General features: G+C 35.9%; 1 protein-coding gene across 1 annotated transcript in view; it reads right to left on the reverse strand.

Moving 5' to 3' along the window:
* The window catches only part of LOC148941724 (protein obstructor-E-like), a 35484-nt gene that overhangs the window by 12813 nt on the left and 3159 nt on the right, over positions 1–19512 (reverse strand). The window contains exon 2 of the mRNA XM_089103907.1: positions 5323–5514. Coding sequence (XP_088960033.1) covers positions 5323–5514 — 192 coding nt within the window. The remainder of the gene's footprint in view (positions 1–5322; positions 5515–19512) is intronic.

Below are 19512 nucleotides of genomic sequence, written 5' to 3' on the forward strand. Positions count from 1 at the left end.
CACAAAAAGAAATTTAAGATAAAATTAGACGGGAAGAGGAATGGAATTTTTTAATAGAAGTCAAAGCATGAATCATTTTTTACTTTTTCTGCGGGGTTCTTTAGGCTTATCTTGCCCTGTGTGTTGGTATATATTATGTTTATAGTATTGACACTCAATGGGTAGTACAATTCTGAATGCAATAATAGTGATCTAAACCACAATATGATTATTCCTATTTGTCTGACTATTTGTCCCACTTGTTTGTCTACTTGAGTGTCAATACAGGAGCATTGATTGTAAAGAAAAATAGCTTTTGTTAATAGGGAAACCCTAAAAGCCAAGTTAAAAAAAATTAAGTGGCAAGGAGAATGGATTGTATTAAAAGGGGGAGGCAAAACACAAATCAATTTTTAATTTTTTTTTTAGGAGGTTCGGACTTACCTCACCCTTTGTGTTGTTATATATTGTTTTTTTTTTTTCAGTTCAGACACTAAATAAGTAAAGCTTCTTTGATGGCGATAAAAATGACGCAACTATTTGTTCAACACCAAAAATTTTGAATCATTCTTAATTATCACCTTTTCATTACATCATTGCTGAATCCAAAACTTATGTGGATTCATTTGACAGCAGATCGATTTTAGATCCAAAACTACCAATGCTAGACAATTATAGACAATTATAACTATAGACAATTATAATTATAGACAAATATTATAGACAATTATAACTCTATAATTGGTAACTATCAATAAATGTAAACCAATCGCCAATCCTTAGCACTGAAAATAATTGCTAAAAATTCTACAATTGGCGCCTGGTGCCTGATTCCAAGTAAGTATCTATCAATATATGTAGTCAGTTGGCTAAACTAAATTGATAACAAAACTTATAAGTAGTTACGGTAATTCTGCCCTGGTTCGCCTCACGACTGTAGGATAGAGCTGAATATTTCAAGAAACGCTTAATTTTTTTGGCGGGGGGGGGGTGAGACGCCGTTAAAAAATCGTTTTAGAAGGAAGAGAACAAAAAAGCCTAAATGTGTTTTAAGCTGCCTGAAAACCTGTTTGAGAAACCATTGTATATTGGAGTTCTAGGCGTTTGCATTCCCCCCCCCCCCCCCCCAGAAAATACCTCCTTGAAATCCCCGTGGAAAATAAGGTTTTCCATATTTGAGAATTTTATTTGAGTTTCCTTTCTTTAATTTCCGTAGGGGGAAGGAATCTTGGTGCTCGTGTATTATGCGCCACTCACTGAAATTTACGCTGCGTAAAACTCGAGAACAAACCGGTTTCTTCGTTAGTTTCTTTTAGCTTAGCGCGAGACAAGACAAAGACAAGTGACAGAATATATGGGAAATTTATAATTGGGCTATATAGTTGCAAAGAAAGGGGGGGGGGTAAAGTATTTGGACAGTTTGAAGTAAGAAAACAATTTTTTCTAGGTATATAGCCACTAAAAAATTACTGACTAGTCTCAATGATTAAATTTTGGTTGAGAGCCGTCCAGTTACCGAGTGACAGTTTGCTTAAGGCAGCTTATGAAGATCTACTCTCCCAGGGGGAAAAAGATTTATATCATGGTCACTAATAATAAAGACATTTTCGACAAAACAGGGTTTTCTTTTGTTTAGAATAAAGGTAGAGGACCAATGGATATAAATACAAATTGGGAGATTGAGATTAAGATCGTACTAGAGAATCAACTGATCCAAAAATGGAGTGAAAAGATAAAAAAATTAGAAAAATATTAAAGTTTTATAAAGATGTTAAGGTGGTTTATGGGCAGGAGTTCTGCCTTAAGCTGAATTTACCAGCTAGATATTTGACGTTATGGATGCAGCTCAGGGCTAGCCAATTAATGCAAGAATTAAAAGATATTCTAAAGAAAGATCTTCCAATGAAGACAGATATACTTGTCAACTTTGCAGAGTTAAAGAAGATTATTTGGTACATTGCTTGAGCCGGTGCCAGAACTCTCTACGATAAGGAAAGGTATATTAAACATGAGTTGATGCTACAAGGTGACTTAAATATTACGTCGCCTCAGTTTGTTTTCAGAATATAGAAGTATCTGGAAATTTTGTTAACAAAAAAAAAAAAAAAAAAAAGTAAATGTAATGCTTCATTTAAGCGTTTTTTCCAAGTGTTACGTGTTTTTTTCCAATGACCGTATTTCCAAGTATTAAGTACCATTATTAGGTTAATGTAATGTTTCATTTAAGTGTTTTATGATGATCACTGATTAAAGTTTATGTTATTTGTGCCTTTCATTTATGTTATTTTACTGTGTTCATGGTCGTATATTTAGCTTTAAAATACACTTATCTATCAATCTATATAACATACGGAATAATTGTACCTAACACATTTTGCATGTAGGCCCGCTGCACTTTACCCCCCCCCCCCCTAATGAGCAAATCTATAGCCCAAATTTGTTTTTGAAGTAACGAAGAAACTAACAAAAAAACCGGTTTGTTCTCGAGTTTTACACAGCGTAAACTTGAGTGAGTGGTGCATAATACACGAGTACAAAGATTCCTTCCCCCAACGGAAATAAAAAAAACTCAAATAAAATTCTCAAATTTCGAAAGCCTCATTTTCCACGGGGGGAGGGGTATTTTCGCAGGGGAATTTGCCGAACAGGGGGTATTTTCCAGGGTGGAGAGGGGTATTTTCCGGGGTGGAGGGGGATATTTTCCGCGGGGGGAGGTATTTGCCAGGGGGAGGTATTTTCCGGGGGAGACATTTTACGGAGGGGTATTTTTCGGGGGGGGGGGTAAACGCCGGCCATCGTATAATGGATACCAAAAACAAAAGTCTAAACAAGTGAAGGTGGCGTGGGCCTGCGTTAAGTCTTAATTGCACTTTTTGCTTTAAGCGGTAATGAAGAAAAATTCCTATTCAGCATTGACGATGCTCAGTTAACTTAAAAGACATTACACAATGCATAAAAATACAAATACATGAAACAAACATAAAATTAAGCTGGCTGTCCTGCTTCCGCGTCCGTGCTGTGGTGGAGGCTCACTGGTGAGTCCTCGGCCCTTGGCATGCATAGCAAATATCTCTTTTATGCACTTACCCTACCCTATTTGAGTCCAAACAAAACTAAGGCTGTCGTAATTCTTGCCGCATCGACGTTAATCACAGGCAGCGCGCTAGCCCTGCCTAAGTAAAGAACGATGTGGGCACAATGTATTTTTTTTCCTGTTTTTTTTTTTTTTCTCCATACCCGGACACTTTATATCGAAGGAGTTGTCATAGAAAGTTCAAAAATGGCTCATTCGCTTGGAAATTGGAGTGGCTAGTGCCCTTTTTAATTGTCGAAACTGATTGGAGGGCAACTAGCCCCCCCCCCCCCCCACGCCCATCATTCCCCCAAATACGCCCAATCAACATTTCGAGATAATCATTTTGTTCAGCGTATTTGTTTTCCAGATAGAAAATATCTTTTCGAGCAAGACACTCCCCCACAACCCTCAGGCCCAGGGTCTTAAGTTATGCCCTGAGGGCATATGAAGTTTATATAGAAGACGTTGTCGTAGAGACTTCAAAAAATGCTCATTCAATTGGAAATTCCAAGGGCTAGTGCCCTTTTTAATAGTCGAAAGTGATTGGAGGGCACCTAGCCCCCCCCCCCTTGCCCATCATTCCCCCAAATATATCCAATCAAAATTTTGAGATAGCCATTCTGTTCAGCGTAGTTGATTTCCAGATAGAAAAATATCCTTTTGTGGAGGACACTCCCCCACAACCCTCGGGGCAAGGGTTTTAAGTTATGCCCTGGGGGCATATAAGGTTTTTTATAGAAGGCGTTGTCGTAGAAACTTCAAAAAAGGCTCATTCGATTGGGAATTCAAAGGGCTAGTGCACTTTTTAATAGTCGAAAGTGATTGGAGGGCCACTAGCCCCCCCGCCCATCATTCCCCCAAACACAATCAATCAAAATTTTGATATAGCCATTTTGTTCAGCGTAGTTGATATCCAGATAGAAAATATCTTTTTGAGGAGGACACTCCCCCACACCCCTCAGGGCAAGAGTTTAAAGTTATGCCCTGGGGGTATATAAGGTTTTTAAAGAAGGCGTTGTCGTAGAAACTTCAATAAAAGCTCATTCGATTGGAAATTCAAAGGGCTAGTGCCCTTTTTAATAGTCGAAAGTGATTGGAGAATCACATACATATTCATCTGAATGCTTATCTGTTATCATGTTTAGCTATATCGAAGTATGTTTGGGTAATACAATGAAAAATACGGAGCAAGGAAAGATCAAAATGAAAACCTAAGACGTCGCCGAAAAATATTTAAACATAATTTTTTTTTTCTTTTATTTTTTTTAGAAGCAAAAAATATTAATTACGTCCTTAAAAGTACTGCAAATTGGTGAAAAGTTGGTCAAAGGAGTGAATTTTCTAAAGGAGAAGCGTAAGGAGGTGGAAACTCAGTCCATTTGCATCAATACTATATACGAGTTGGCAAAGAGTGTGGTTAGAGAGTGTAGGCAAGGTGATCTCTTGAACGGGGATTTGAGCATTTTTGCACTTGAATGGCCGTGGGGACTATCTACGGCGTAGGGACTATCGCATTTTCTTAATACACAGTAGATCCCCGGTTCAATCCCAGACGGGACCAGTTTTTTTTATTAAGATTTGCCTTTCAAGACCAGCAATGGTAGATCATGGGAGGTAAAGACAGGTCAAAAGAGAACCAAGGAGACTTTTTAGCGTGAATATTCGTGATACAGTAACAAGGAAAAGACCAACTAAATTCAGATGGTCAATAATGAAAAAGAGTATTGGGTTTGGGGTAAATCATAAAAAAAAACGACTTCGTTTGATAATTTCAATAAAATATACCCATAAATTCAAGATAATCTTGGATATTACAGAAAGGCCGTGAGGTCCAATCCCCTTCCCCCTTGCTTACGTCCTTGGTGATATCACAAGCATAAAAAATGCCATTCTAAAAAAGTAAGTATGTAAATATGACGGCAGTAGACCCTCAAAGTTCAAACCACTGATGCTGATCTCCAATTAGAGGCCCTTCAGTCAGGACGCACACTGGGGGGTTGGACGTCAGCCTTCCTGTGCTTTCGCACACTCTTCCTGCTTACCTACCCCAGATTTCTCCAGGTATCCATTTAGAGCTACGTCGACTCTGGCTGAGCTTACAGAGTCACTCTACTAACTCTCGTCCTAAACCAAATAACCGGCCATACCAGGGATCGAACAGGGGCCCCTCGGATAAAGGATTCCCCACCCAGCGCGTCAACCTCTTAGCCAGGCCAGCTTAGTGATAGTTACCTTTTCACTAAAACAAAAGAAGTAGAAATACTAACGTGTCTTGGTTCTGCTGTCACAGTTTACCACATGGGGCATATCACACTTTCCTCTGCTAAAGTCAAACATTAATCCATCGGGGCAAGACATTTCAGTTGGTTTACCAGCTTCACAGAGAGTGAACTTGTCGCAAAATTCATCGTCAGCAATTTTATAGGGAATTTTCGAAGGCTCGCATTTTTCGATTGGAACTGAAAAAATAAAATGAGTTTACTAAAATTCTTCAGTATATAATAGCTAACAAATTTGGTTTAACCATATTTTACAATCAAGCAAGCGGAGTAAATTACTCTAAAAGAGAAAAGAAAATACATAAAATAACTTAGACACATCACTCTGACAAAAATGAAAAACAAATGGAATAAATGAAACCAATAAGATAAAGACAATTTTGGTGCCAAATCTGAACAGAACAACCGTATAAAAGGATGAAATGGGCCCCAGTCCCAGGTTAGTTTCCATTTTCAACTTCAAATGTAACTTCTCATATGAAGCTAATATATCAACAGCACCAAACTTGCGAATAATCTTTTTGTTGTCATACCCGGTAGATACAATAAATATTTACAATAATGGAAAAAATGGAATTAAAAATGTCTTATATCCAGAGTATCACTAATATCCAAAAATAAGCGTAAACCCAACGGAAAAAGAATGTGTTGTAAAATAAACTGATAAAAGTTACTGCCTTACCATTTTGTTTAATAAATTAGCTTCAAAGGGGAAAAACACTGTTGATTCTTGTAAATCATTAATTAAAAAAACTTTTTCCACAAAAAATAAGTTTTTCAAAGAAAAGTAAAGAACTTCCATCAAACAAAAAATGAGCAAAAATAAAATCAAATAATCTACCAAGCGTGAAACTACCACAAATCAGCATCGATAAATAAATGAAACCCAAAACGAATAAAAATTACAACAAATAACCGAGTCAAACTGAAAACGAGCAGAAATTAACATGAGTTGGGCTCAAAACCCCTATGCCTTCCCGAGGCCAGAAAAAAATTTGCACTTTACTGAAAAAAATATAAATTTTTACTTTTGTAAATTTAATAAATCAAATAATATTAACATTTTGATTACTAAATATCAGTATATGTATATTAAACTGACAATGCACATTCATTTGTATTTTTTCAAAAAAAAAAACTGTCAAGATATAAGCTTTAAGAATAAAATCCCTTAAGTCATTAAATTAATGAAATCACGTTTAGAATTATTTTTAAACACAATAGAAAATACTTAAACATGAGCGTTGTCAAAAAATTTCAAATCTATCCATTTTAAGTGTGTATGAGCGCATTTATTGTGACTGTTATGATTTTTTTCAAAATTTTAAGCAAAAATTAGCGAATAAAACACAAAGTAATGGAAGCCTGACATATTGGCAAAACAGTGAAGGTTCTGTATTTGAGTGCCTTAAAATTAAAATCCGTCATCGAGACAGAAAAAAACGGAGTGGGTTCTGTATTTGAGTGCCTCAAAATTAAAATCCGTCATCGACACAAAAAAAAGGGGGGAGGGTTCTGTATTTGAGTGCCTTAAAATTAAAATCCGTCATCGAGACAGAAAGAACAAACAATGGGCGTATCCAATTATGAAAATTAGTCAGTGCACCACAAAAGTTTTTTGCACTAGATAACAAAATTATTACCACATGAGAATTGCGAAAACATTTACAATTCAATTGAATTTACTATTTAAATGCATATCGGTGCTGCGACAGTTACGACCTTTTCTTTAAAAAAATTGGAAGAACAGTAAGGGAATACAACACAAAGTAAGCAATATCCTGACTCACCGGAAAAATGGGAGGGAGTCAGCATTTGAGTGACTTAAACTTAAATGAAGTCATCATGCTTGAAATCAATGGGTATATCTAATGCTATGTTACTGTTATACTACATAATATCTAATATTTTATAATACTACATATAATACAAATAAATATATAATTATATAATAATGCTAATACTAATATATAATATAATTATAATATTAATACTATATAATATGTTATTGTCCTACTATGAGTCCTTGGTGAGGCTTTTTTCAAATTATTTCCTCAATTACATTAGCCTGTCACCTTAAGTTAGTGAGTCTTGTGCATAATTTCTTTACCGACCCGAATAATAGTCACACGTGTGAGTAAAAACACAATAATGCACGACCACGGCACTACGAATGTATCTTGAAAGTAATTTGGTGAGCTATGTTCAACTTTCTAACATAATTTTATGATTTAGGAATATTTTAGATAGAAGGTTGATTTCCTAAAATTTCAAAAAAGATGAAAGATTGGAAGAGCAATTTTTCTTCTCTGTATGATGAATATTAAAAAATATGCATAAACATTGGAATAGCAGACAGTATCTGCCACGTTGGAATAATATATTGATTAAGGCCAACGGGCGCAACAAAAGCGGATATTTCGAGAACACAACTGCTTCCCTTATTTAATTCAGCAATATTAGACAAAGTTCCAGAAAATCGAGTTTACATTTTCTGAGCAAAAATGGGAACAATTTAGACCACCAAGAAAACAGAATAATACAAAGACAAAAACAAACGACGTGGATTTCAAAATAATTTTTTTACCTAATATTTCTGCTTTGATAGTTTTTAATTCTTCTAATTTGGGTTTTAGTTTCATTTTGATATCCACATTTTTTCTTTTTCCAAATTTTTTCATATTCTCTTTTTTTTGTCTTCTAAATCATTTCCATTTCCACTCAGAAAATGAGAACTTGATTTTCCACAGTTTCTCTAATGTTGCTGAAGAAGGGAAGCAGTTGTCTTCTTGAAATACCCGTTTTTGTTGCATCCAACATTTCTGTTGGCCCTGTCAAACCCCATTTTCGCTTTTGTTCTCTTTTGCTTTTTTGTGATGGCAAGTCTATGTGGTTAACCAAACTAAAATTCATTGTCTTGCGGCTTAAATGCATTTATTAAACACATAATATCCAAAAACTGGTTTGATCGTACTTCAGTTGAGGTGACTAATGGGGTAGACTTCAGGCAGTACCGAGTCACTCATTTTCCTCAAAAATTTAAATATAATAGTGTTTGCATTTTTTATGTTAAGTTTGTTCTTTTTTTGGGATATTATTTTTTTACATTGTCTAAGGTATTCCTTTATAATTTCTTCAGCAGTGCTTTAAACATGTAGCCTTATAACCATGGGCGCCAGCCCCCTGGCTCTAATTAGATTTCTATTTTGCTGCAGTGGAAGTGCCGATTACACCAGGTAAGCCCCCCCCCCTAAAATTTTTTCTTATGGGCAATTTAGCTTATGGGCACCCATGCTAAGAACAGCCACTGCAAAGTTTATTTTTTACTTCTTATCATCATCAATTCCTTTATGGTATGTTATTCACGTAGCTAATTGCCGATATTTTTAAAATACTTGGTTAATACACTGAATAAGACTAAAATGAAAAGTTGAATAAGTAATGTCATGGCAAAACAGAAGTTTCTCAGATAAATTAATTTGAATTTGGAAGAAAACTAACAAATGTAGATTACACAACGTTGTTGATATTTGTTTGATAATTGAAAAGATGGTACTTGTATAACATAGTGCCGACCACCGAAGTTGTTCATCCATTGATGCATGGTAGAACCTGTTTTTTTCGTTAGTTTCTCTCAGCTTAGCGTAAGACAAGACAAAGAGAAGTGACAGAATAGGTGGGAAATATATAATTTGGGCTATATATTTGCATATTAGGAGGTGGGGGGGGGGGGCGAGGTAAAATATTTGGATAGTGTAAAGTTAGAAAACAATTCTTACTTCATAATATGCAGAATAATTGTACCTTACAGATTAGGCATGCAGACCCGCTATACTTCACCCCCCCCCCCGTCTAATGTGCAAATATATTGCCCAAATTTGTTTCCAAAGTATTATATTTTTATCATACTTAAGTATATTTCATCAGGATTGAGCGTCAGGGAAACATGTTCTACTTTGATGAAGAATATTAGGTCAGCACTATATCATATAAGTACCGATAAAATAAAAAAAAAACGTCAATTATATTGGGCATTTTCTTTATTTTGAAGCTTTCCATAAGATTTGGCAGTACTTCCTATGGAAACTCTGGTTTAATACAAATCAGTCTAAAGAACAAACTAGCACAGCCACAAGCGCATAGGGATGGAGGGAGGGAGCCAATCAACCCCCTCCGAAACTCAAAATTTTACAAAACCGTGGTTTTTAAGTATTCTTTCCCTAAGCCCCCTCCCCTGCCAGAAATGTGTTTGAACAATCACTAATGGAGAGATTTTGACAGAAACTACAGCATAGAGCTAAGAAAACATTTTTCATAAGTTTCACTGCGCTCAGTTGGCAATAATTTAACAATTTTTTTTTTAATCTTTTCTTTTCTCTGAACTTGGAGCCAATCTTTCCAATCGAATTAAAGCCCCTATTTCAGATTTTCATTCCTCCATTTTAATTTTATTTAGTGAATGTTTTTTTTAAATGTATCTTGTCTTAAAAATTACAAACAATCTAGTGTATTAACTTAAATGCAGTATGCATCATATATTAGGTTTTAAGCACCCAACAGCCATATAGAGGGTCTTATAGTTTGTTCCACTAAAAAATAGTAGAACGATTCCTGAAACACTATGTCGATTTAATTAGAACAATAAGTTTTGTTTTAAAATTCTATAAAAAAAAGTTTAACGTAAAGAGCGAGGTCTTGAGGAGGAGGCAACGCCTTTCGTGTATGTAATAATTTCAGTTCGTTTTAAGGTTTGATGTTACTCTTTACTTTGAGTTGAAAAACTTGTTGTTTTTATCTTTAATTACTTAGAGATAGTATTTATTAATGGAAAACATACGGAACGAGTTTTTTAAAGAAAAGTAAAGAGCCTCAAATAATCTTTAAAGTAAAAACTATGGAGTCTAATAGAAACAAAATTATATAAAAAAAATCTCTATGAAAAAGACTATGTCAATAAAAAATGAACAGAAATCATTAAAAAAAACTTTCTACAAAACAAGTATGTCAAATGATGGTAAAGAGCCTCGTTAAGCCAAAAATGAGTAGAAATAAATTCAAATAATTTTCCAAGCGTAAAACTACCACAAATCATCACCAATAAATGAATTAAACCCAAAACGAACAGAAGTTACAATAAATAACCGATTCAAACTCAAAACAAGCAAAAATTAACATAAGTAGGGCTGACAAACCCCACACCTCCTCAAGATCAGAACATAATTTGCACTTTACTGAAAACAAAATACATTTACTATTCTTTAACAAAATTGTTTTGTGAAAAAAAATTTTATATTAATTTCCGCTCATTTTTATTGACATATTCTTTTTCATATAAAAAAAATATTTTATATAATTTTTTTTCTATTAGACTCATTAGCTTTTACTTTGAAGATTATTTGACTTCATTTCTGCTAATTTTTGGTTTCATGAGGCTCTTTAGTTTTCTATAAAAAAAACTTAAGTTTCCCATTAACTAAAACTATCTGTAAGTAATTAAAAAAAAAGTTTTTCAACTGAAAGTAAGGAGCAAAATCAAACCAAAAACTAACTGAAATTATTATATATATGAAAGAGGTTGCCTCCTCCTCAAGACCTCGCTCTTTACGTTAAAGTTTTTTTTTTTATAAAATTTTAAAACAAAGCTTATTGTTCTAATTAAACGGACATGTGTTTCAGGAATCGTTCTTAAAGAATTAGGACACAAAGTCAAAACTTTAGCGTAAAGAGCAAGTTCGTGTGGAAGGGGCAACCTCTTTCATATACGTAGTAATTCCTGGCCGTTTTAAGTTTTGATGATGCTCCTTACTTTCAGTTGAAAAAACTTATTTTTTAAAATTTAATTTCAGATCGTTTTTAAATAATACCGGGACATCCGGCTCTCTCTCTCCATGAAAAATTCCGGTACTTGTGTATTATACGCCACTCACTCAAGTTTACGATGTGTATAACTCGAGAACAAACCAGTTTCTTCGTTACTTTAGAAACAAATTTGGGCTATATATTTGCAAATTAGGCGGGGGGAGGGATAAAGTATAGCTGGTCTGCATTCAAAATGTTTTAGATCCAATTTTTCTGCTTATTATTAAGTAAGAATTGTTTTCTGACTTCAAACTGTCCCAATACTTTACCCCCCCCCCTTAAGTGCAAATAAATAGCCCAAATTATAGATTTTCCATCTATTCTGTCACTTTTCTTTGTCTTGTCTCGCGCTAAGCTGAAAGAAAATAACGAAGAAACCAGTTTGTTCTCGAGTTTTACACAGCATAAACTTGAGTGAGTGCCGTATAATACATAAGTACCAAAATTCCTACTTCCTACGAAAAATGAAAAAGAAAACTAAAAAAAATCTCAAATTTGGATAGCATTATTTTCCACGGGGGGGGGAGGGTATTTTCCGCCAGGGGAGGGGGGTATTTTTATCGGGAAGAGGGGTATTTTCTGGGGGGTAAACGCCTAGAATCACCAATAGTATCCCCATGAACTAAGAGCAATTAGATTTTAGTTTATATTTCCCCCTTCCCGGAAACTCCTATATTTACCTGATGGCTCAATGAGAGCTAAGATATTTATACATTAAAGATCACGGCTCAGTGATGTTTGGCTACTACGAGCTTGGCGCTTATAAAAGCTCCACCCATATATCCATACGATCTGCCATCAGGCATTTTCGCACGTATTTTCGTATTTTCAACACGTATTTTCGCAGAAATTTTCTCAAAATGCATTTGAAACCAACTCGAGACTTCGAAACCTGCTTGTAATTTTTAAAAACATTGCACTACTAATTACCGATTTTTATATATGTATTAGAATAAATTATTTTTAAATTTAGTGTTACAAAGGTGAAGCCAAATTTCGCGTTCAAGAGAAATCTGACTTGCCTACTTGAGAAAATATCTCATGTCGCTTATATTTATAAATTCTCCGGAGCATAATGGTTCCGGCTTTGCATAATGGTTAGGATAGGGAATGATCTTACTGTATATTATTCATATACAGTGATTAAAAACACTCTTTGTGGCATCTTCCTCCCCACCCCAGCTCACGAAACAAACTCCTATCCACCTTCATAATAGCTGATGCGCACTTACACATCATGGCATATGATTTTATGACTTTATGATTTTTGACATAAATCATATGATTTATGGCATATGATTTTATGATTTTATGACATAATTTGATGACCTACTAAACAAATCAGTTTAGTTAATTGAAGCTTCAAAATAAATGTCAAAAACATTTTTATGTGATACGAAGGGAGGTAATTTTTCAAGCTTTGTCTAAATAAAGGGACATAAGATTCAGTCTTAACCCACCCATACTCCTTTCTTCGTTAAATAGTCAGTCTCTGACCTGTTAAGATCAACTTGTTCTTTCAAAAGGATAAAATGCCAGTTTTGAACAAGTGTTGAAAAAGGATTATATTCGGAATCAATTAGAGTCCGTAGCTAATTTAGTGACTGTTATTTCGTAACATTTTGCTGTGGGTTAAAGTGACCTTGATTCAGGATATTCATTTAGATTTTGGATAATCCTTACATCCAACACCCAATTGTGAATGGTGGCTGGTGTTTAACCCCCCCCCCTGCCTCCGGGGTGACGTAAAAATCGAGTGAATACCTGTTTTGGTTTATACACTAGCTGGCTGGCGCTGGACTTTTTGAATATTTATTTAGAGTATTTTGTTTGGCCTCACGTAAAGATAAGTCTTTTGCTTTTTTTTATCTTGCTACTGATAATCATGGCTTTTAAACAGTTTGATCTTGCTCTTGCAAAGTTCAAGGATTATCCCTTCTGGCCAGTAAGAATCATCAAAGCTGGTAAAGACACACGATGCAAGTCAGTTTATACGGCATTTTGCTATAGATCACATGATAATTTTCACCTCATGGATGCAAATCTCCAAGTTTATGATACTCTCACTGTTAATTTGTCCGCTCCTGCTTCAAAAAAAGCTTTTGAAGAGCTTGCTACTACGCCTGATATTTACATGAGACTATCAAAAACATTCCTTGCGCTGAGAGGTAATGATAAGAGCAGAGCAAATTGCCCAGCATTAGCATTACCTAGCAGTATTAGCCCGATACAACAGAAACTTGTAGCTACCCAAGCTGAACTGGATAAAACAAAAAATGACCTGATGGACAGTATAACTAAAAAAGTTTCGGAAAAACTGGCTAGCTCAGACTCTCTTAAGGAATTGACTGAGCTTATTGCTAGTCAAATTTATGATGCTCTCAAGATTGAATTTAACCCCAAGCCCAATTCAGCGAATTTAAAAGTCGCTAAAGGGACTGAGTAATGAACTTGAAAATTTAGAGGACAGACTGAACAGGCTTGAGAATAAGTTGGATAGTTATGAACAAGAATCACTACTAGACAGCCTGGTTTTTCACGGTGTTAGGCAGAAAACTGGTAATGACACTCGTTCTGCTGTGTTGCTAACTATTAATCAGAAGATGTCTTTGCCTGAAATTAGTACAAGTGAGGTCGTGAACGTGTATAGACTAAGACTGAATAATGCTGCTACAACTGATTCAACTCAGGCGGTTCCATCTGCTCCAAGGGTTACTCTAATAATAGCGAAGTTTTTGAGAAAAAGTATTGCTTGTAAAGTGTTCAAGGCCAAAGCCAAGTTGAGCTTTCGTGGTAATTTGGATATTGAATCTCTGACCAAGCAGAGACGAGATATTCTGAACGCGGCGAAAGACAGATTGGGTCAGCGGAATGCTTGGTCTGATCGGGGACAAATATTGGCAAAGCCTAGTGACGGGACTCCAATAAAAAAATAGGGTCTCTCGCTGACTGTATCTAGTTTTTTTTCTGTCTGTTTGTTTTGTTTTTTTATTTTCTCATGGATTGTTTGTTTATTGTCCCTTTTCTTTTTTTATCTCTACCAATTCACTAGTTTTTGGTTCATTTTTTCCTTCTCTGTTTTTTTTTTATCAAAAATATTTTTTGTTTCTATTTATTTTTGGGTGAAATTGTAGGTATTTTTCTCTTTTTATTACTTCGGTGGTGTCATTTTTTCGATGTTAGTATTCTTCTTCTGCATAGATGCCATTGCTCTGCTGTGAAGTCGTTAACCTTTGGTCTTGTGAGTTTGGTCGCGGAGCGAATCTACCATCTACCGTAAGTAAAATGATTAATTCTTTTGGTGACCAGGATGATGTTAACTCTTTGGGGGAACGTTTTGTTGAGTTACGAAATAATCCTTTAGACATAGAAAGTATAAATAATAATTCAGTTGGAAGTAGAAATAGGAATTATAATGATCCTAAATCGGTTATTGAAAGTAAATATGTTTCGCAATTAAGTGGTTCTGCCTCTTCTAAACAAAATGGTATTTTCTCTGTGCTTCACCTAAACATTCAGGGACTTTGCTCCTCTTTCGATGAGCTGAAACGGATCGTCAGTGGTGGAACTCCGGATGTTATTGGATTATGTGAAACTTTCCTGGATTCAAAAAAGGATATGCTTTTAGATATCCAAAGATTTAGGATGGAGAGGATGAACCGGAAACAGATGGCGAAAGGTGGCCTTGCCATGTATATTGTTGATCATCTTGTTCATAATTTCCGAAGTGATTTGAGTAGAAATGAGGAAGGAATCTTTGAATTCCTTTTTATTGAGATTTAGTCAGGTTGTAAGGATTTAGTCGTCAGTTTGGTTTACAAATCCCCTAGTGGATCTATTCCTTCGTTTGTGAAAATTCTGGAAGAGGTTTTGGACTTAGTCCAAAAGCATCCTTGCGAACTAATTCTTATGGGGGATTTCAACCTTAACCTGCTGGATCAAAATTCTGCTTCGGCTGCAGATTTTTTGTCAATGATGCTTTCTGCGGGAACTCTACCTTCAGTTTGTATACCAACCCGAGTTACTGAGATGCTTGCATCACTTATTGATAATATTTTTTCGTCACTAGATGTCTTAGATAATTCGGTGATGGTTAGTGATATTTCTGATTATTTCCCTGCTATTTCACGATATAGGACTGCCAATCGATCGCAGCGTAAAGCTTCGCCATCTAATCTCCCATTTTTCCGTTTTGGTGTCAGTGAGATCAGTCTACTTAAATCTCGTTTGACTGATCAGCCATGGGATAGTTTGGGTTCTGAATCGGATTTTAACCAATCTTTTGTTTTCTTTTATGATTCAGTAAAAGAAGGTATCCTAGAAGTTTGCCACCAGAATCCAACGCCTCATACCTCGAAAAGGATAGTACTGCTGAATCCGTGGATGACTCCAGGTCTCCATAAAAGCTGGAAAAGGAAAGATTATCTGTGGAAGCTATACAAGGCTTCGTCATCTGCTTCTTATCATTAGCGGTTCAATGCCTATAGGAGTATATTTAATTCTCTGTGTCGGAAGTATTATCACAGGAAATTTTCTGAGTGTGGAAAGGATGTTGGGAAGACATGGAAAATTATTAATTCTGTACTTAAAACTACTCCCCCTCCGCCTTCAGTTCCAACAACGCTGATAGTTGATGGTAAAATTGTCCAAGGAGAAGAAAATGTTCAGCTAGAGCTTACGTCTTATTTTGCTAATATATGAAAGATGACTGCTTCATCTGTGAGCTCTACAACTCCTCGTTGCAATTTCAGAGCCTATCTTGGACCCCCATGTTTAAAGTCAATGGTCTTGAACCCTGTTTCTGAGTTTGAGGTAGCTCGGATCGTAAATGCACTTAAAGGTTCATCGTCTTCAGGGCCAGACAGAATTCCTACAAGGGTTATCCATGCCGTTCTTCCTGCTATTCTGTCACCATTGACTAAGCTTGTCAATCTGTCTTTCGTGAAAGGAATTTTCCCTGAATCACTCAAACGAGCTAAGGTTATAGTGCTGTATAGAGATGGGTCCCGGAGTGATCCTGCTAATTATAGGCCAATTTCTCTTCTATCTGTTTTCAGCAAAATTTTTGAGAAGGCTATGCTATCCAGGCTTCTTAGTTTTCTGGATGTCAAAAATCTTTTCCATGATTTCCAGTTTGGATTCCGAGCGAATCACTCTACAGAGCATGCTTGTGCATCTCTCTTTAATTTCATTCATTCGGCAATAGATTTTGGTCTTATCCCAGCAGCTTTATTTTTGGATGTTCGTAAAGCTTATGATTCTTTGACTCATCAGATTCTTCTTTGGAAATTATCGCATGTTGGTATAAGATCAAATGTTTTCTCTTGGTTTGAATCATATCTTTCTGGTAGACTTGTTTCAATTGATCCGCTTTTACGGAGCCATTCTGGAGTAGAATATGGCGTCCCACAGGGATCTGTTCTTGGCCCCGTTTTATTTCTGGTTTACTTCAATGATCTGATTTCAGTAGTCAAAAACACCAGTCCTCTAGTATGCTGCAATCCGTGTCATCCGGATGTTCCTTCGTGTCCAAATGCTACTTCTAATAAAGATTGCCTCCTTGCTTTTGCTGACGACAGCACTTTTGGGACTCTAGGGAGGACGGAATGTGATATCAGGTCTAATCTGGTGGCAATATTTGAGAGATTAGTTTCATGGTTTGAGCCGAATTACTTGGCCTTGAATGTTGCCAAGTCACATTTTCTTATTTTTTCTCGAATTGGTGTAGCTTTCCCTCAACTGACACAGCTTCAGGTGTCACAAGGCTCCTTGTGTAGACCAAAGAATCGGTTGGTTCGGTTTCTTGGTATCCTGCTTGATGAGAACCTTTCGTTTAGACACCATATAGCCATGATTAGGGTTAAGGTCTCACGGAGTTTGGGTGTCATTCGAAAACTCAAACACACCTTTCCTGAATCTATTCTGAAGCTTCTTTTTTTCTGCCTTGTCCAGTCATATGTCTCTTATTGCCCCATAGTATTGATGTCTACTTTTCCTTCTACACTGCGGTCGCATTCTGTCATGTATGATAAAACATGGCGTCTGGTTATGGACACCAACCGTTCTTCACCAAGACCACTTCTAAATCTACAGTGTCTCTACCTTCTTTCCTGCGCGTCTTTTGTTTTTCATCAGCTTCATGGCAATCTTCCAAAATCTCTTCAAAAAACTCCTCCGTTTTTTTCTGATTCAGCTCCATATAACCTTCGTTCGTCACATAATATCTGCATTCCTCCTACTCCCACTGTGCGGTCAGATTTCAATCCCCTCATCGCTTGTCTATCAGGTTTGGAACTCCCTGCCTTCTTCAGTACAGAAATGCCACTTGTTTGGCGCTTTCAAGAGGATTCTTAAGGACCATTTAGTTAAGAATCAAACAGAATAGTTTTTTTTTTTTTTTTTTTTTTTTTTTTTTTTTTTTTTGTAGAGTTGATGTCCCCTGAATGTTTAGTTCTGTTTGATGGTGATCTTCTCTGCGCTATGACTCCCAGGTCTCAGGTATGGTCTCTTTTTAATTTTATATTGTTTGGCGATTGATATCTTTTTTATGGTTGTTTGGATATATTGTATTTTCTTTTTTTTCTCATTCCCCCTTGTATCCCTGGCCATGGAGCCTTTCGAGGGGGATTAGGAGTGTTGTGGTGGTATTGTATGTATTGATTGGATTATTCAATGTAGGCTTATTTTAGTGTTTTTCTATTGATTTAGTGTTTGATTTAAATGGTATGTATTCCCCCTCTATTACAGGCCTAGGAGCCTTTGGGGGATTAGCACAATGTATTTTCTCGTATGATTAATTGATTATGAATAAATCTTATCTTACCTTATCTTACATTTATCTCAAGGTAATGGATAGTTAGACAATTTGGGTATAGAAATACACTCCTTTAGGCATCTGCCCCCTCCCCTGCTCGCCTACACAAGAACTCACCACCCGTAGTCAATAATAATTTATGCACGGTTATACATCCTTAAAGGTAAATTCACAGATTATCAAGTGGATGAGCTTTGTTAAATCAACCATTAAGATAAATATCCATTTAACTTGTATAGACTGCGGAACTTTTCAGGAACGCAATCGCCACCATGCGGCATTATCTTCTCTACTACTTGAAAGCGGAACATATATTTTTTGATACTATAAAATCGACTTTCAATCTAAGAACTTTAACGGGTCACGCCTGTCTAAATGAACTTCCTACCTCTCCCATGTTAAGCATTCCTTACTTTGCTATTGATAAATACTTGAGGGATTTTGCCAGTCTTTCTCTGGTTTTTAAAAGAGAAAGAGACGAATATTTTAAATAGATAAAAACTAAAGCCGACACATGAGTGAGTGGCGTATAATACACAAGTACCAAAATTCCTTCCCCCTATGGAAAATAAAAAAAAAAGTCAAATAAATCTCCTAAATTTGGAAAGCCTTATTTTCCGCGGGGGGGGGGGGAGGTAAACGCCAGCCACCGTCAAATTAAAGTAGATCTTGACACGTAAACTAAGGTGGGTTTCCCACTTGGCGTCGGGTAATTTGATGATAGCGCGCGATCAAACGCCAGAAACAGCAACATAACACTTTCAGAATTTTACAGAGGGGGGGGGGGGGGACGTAATACATCTAGCACCAATTTTTAAGTTAGAGTTAATGTAAACAAAAAGAACAATGCTCGTTTTAGTTATTAGTGCCATGTATTTATTGTGTACTTAATTCGTTTTGAATAGATTTTATCAAGATTCTTATATACTCCAAAACTGCAAATTAAATTTTTAGTCGATTAGAGCTCAAAGTATGCGTTTTTTTTCATTAATTCCGCTCTATTTTAAGCACCCCATAAAAAGCAGATCAGATACCCCATATCACCCCAAAGCACCCCATATCAGATACCCATGTCGGAAATATGAATTCTTTTGACTTTGATAGTATTTACCGACAGAACCAAGTTCGAGAATTGAAATTTTTTGGTTTGCACGTCCATGACCTCTTAAGTAAATAGCAATTCGGTCCTCATTACGACAAAATAGAAGTTTGATACCGCAAAATGGCAGAAAACACCACATTCCCGTGGCACAATCTTTTTAGTCACTTTTAAAGGGCACTAGAGCTTTTAATTTCCATTCGAATAAGTCCCCTTCAGATCTTTTAGGATTAGCAGTTTAATACGATCACCTCTGTAAAAATAAATAAACATATATCCGTGATCTTTCTTCTGGGGTAAAAAAAAAAAAAAATACAAAATTCGGCATTTTTGTAGATAGGACGTCTAGAACCTCTAGAATAATCAGAGCCTCCAGAATAGGGTTTTCTGATTTGCTGAATCCAGT

The sequence above is a fragment of the Artemia sp. Qi Xiang Cuo genome, chromosome 18, assembly GCF_049724085.1.
Source record: "Artemia sp. Qi Xiang Cuo chromosome 18, ASM4972408v1, whole genome shotgun sequence".
In the NCBI taxonomy this organism is placed as follows: domain Eukaryota; kingdom Metazoa; phylum Arthropoda; class Branchiopoda; order Anostraca; family Artemiidae; genus Artemia; species Artemia sp. Qi Xiang Cuo.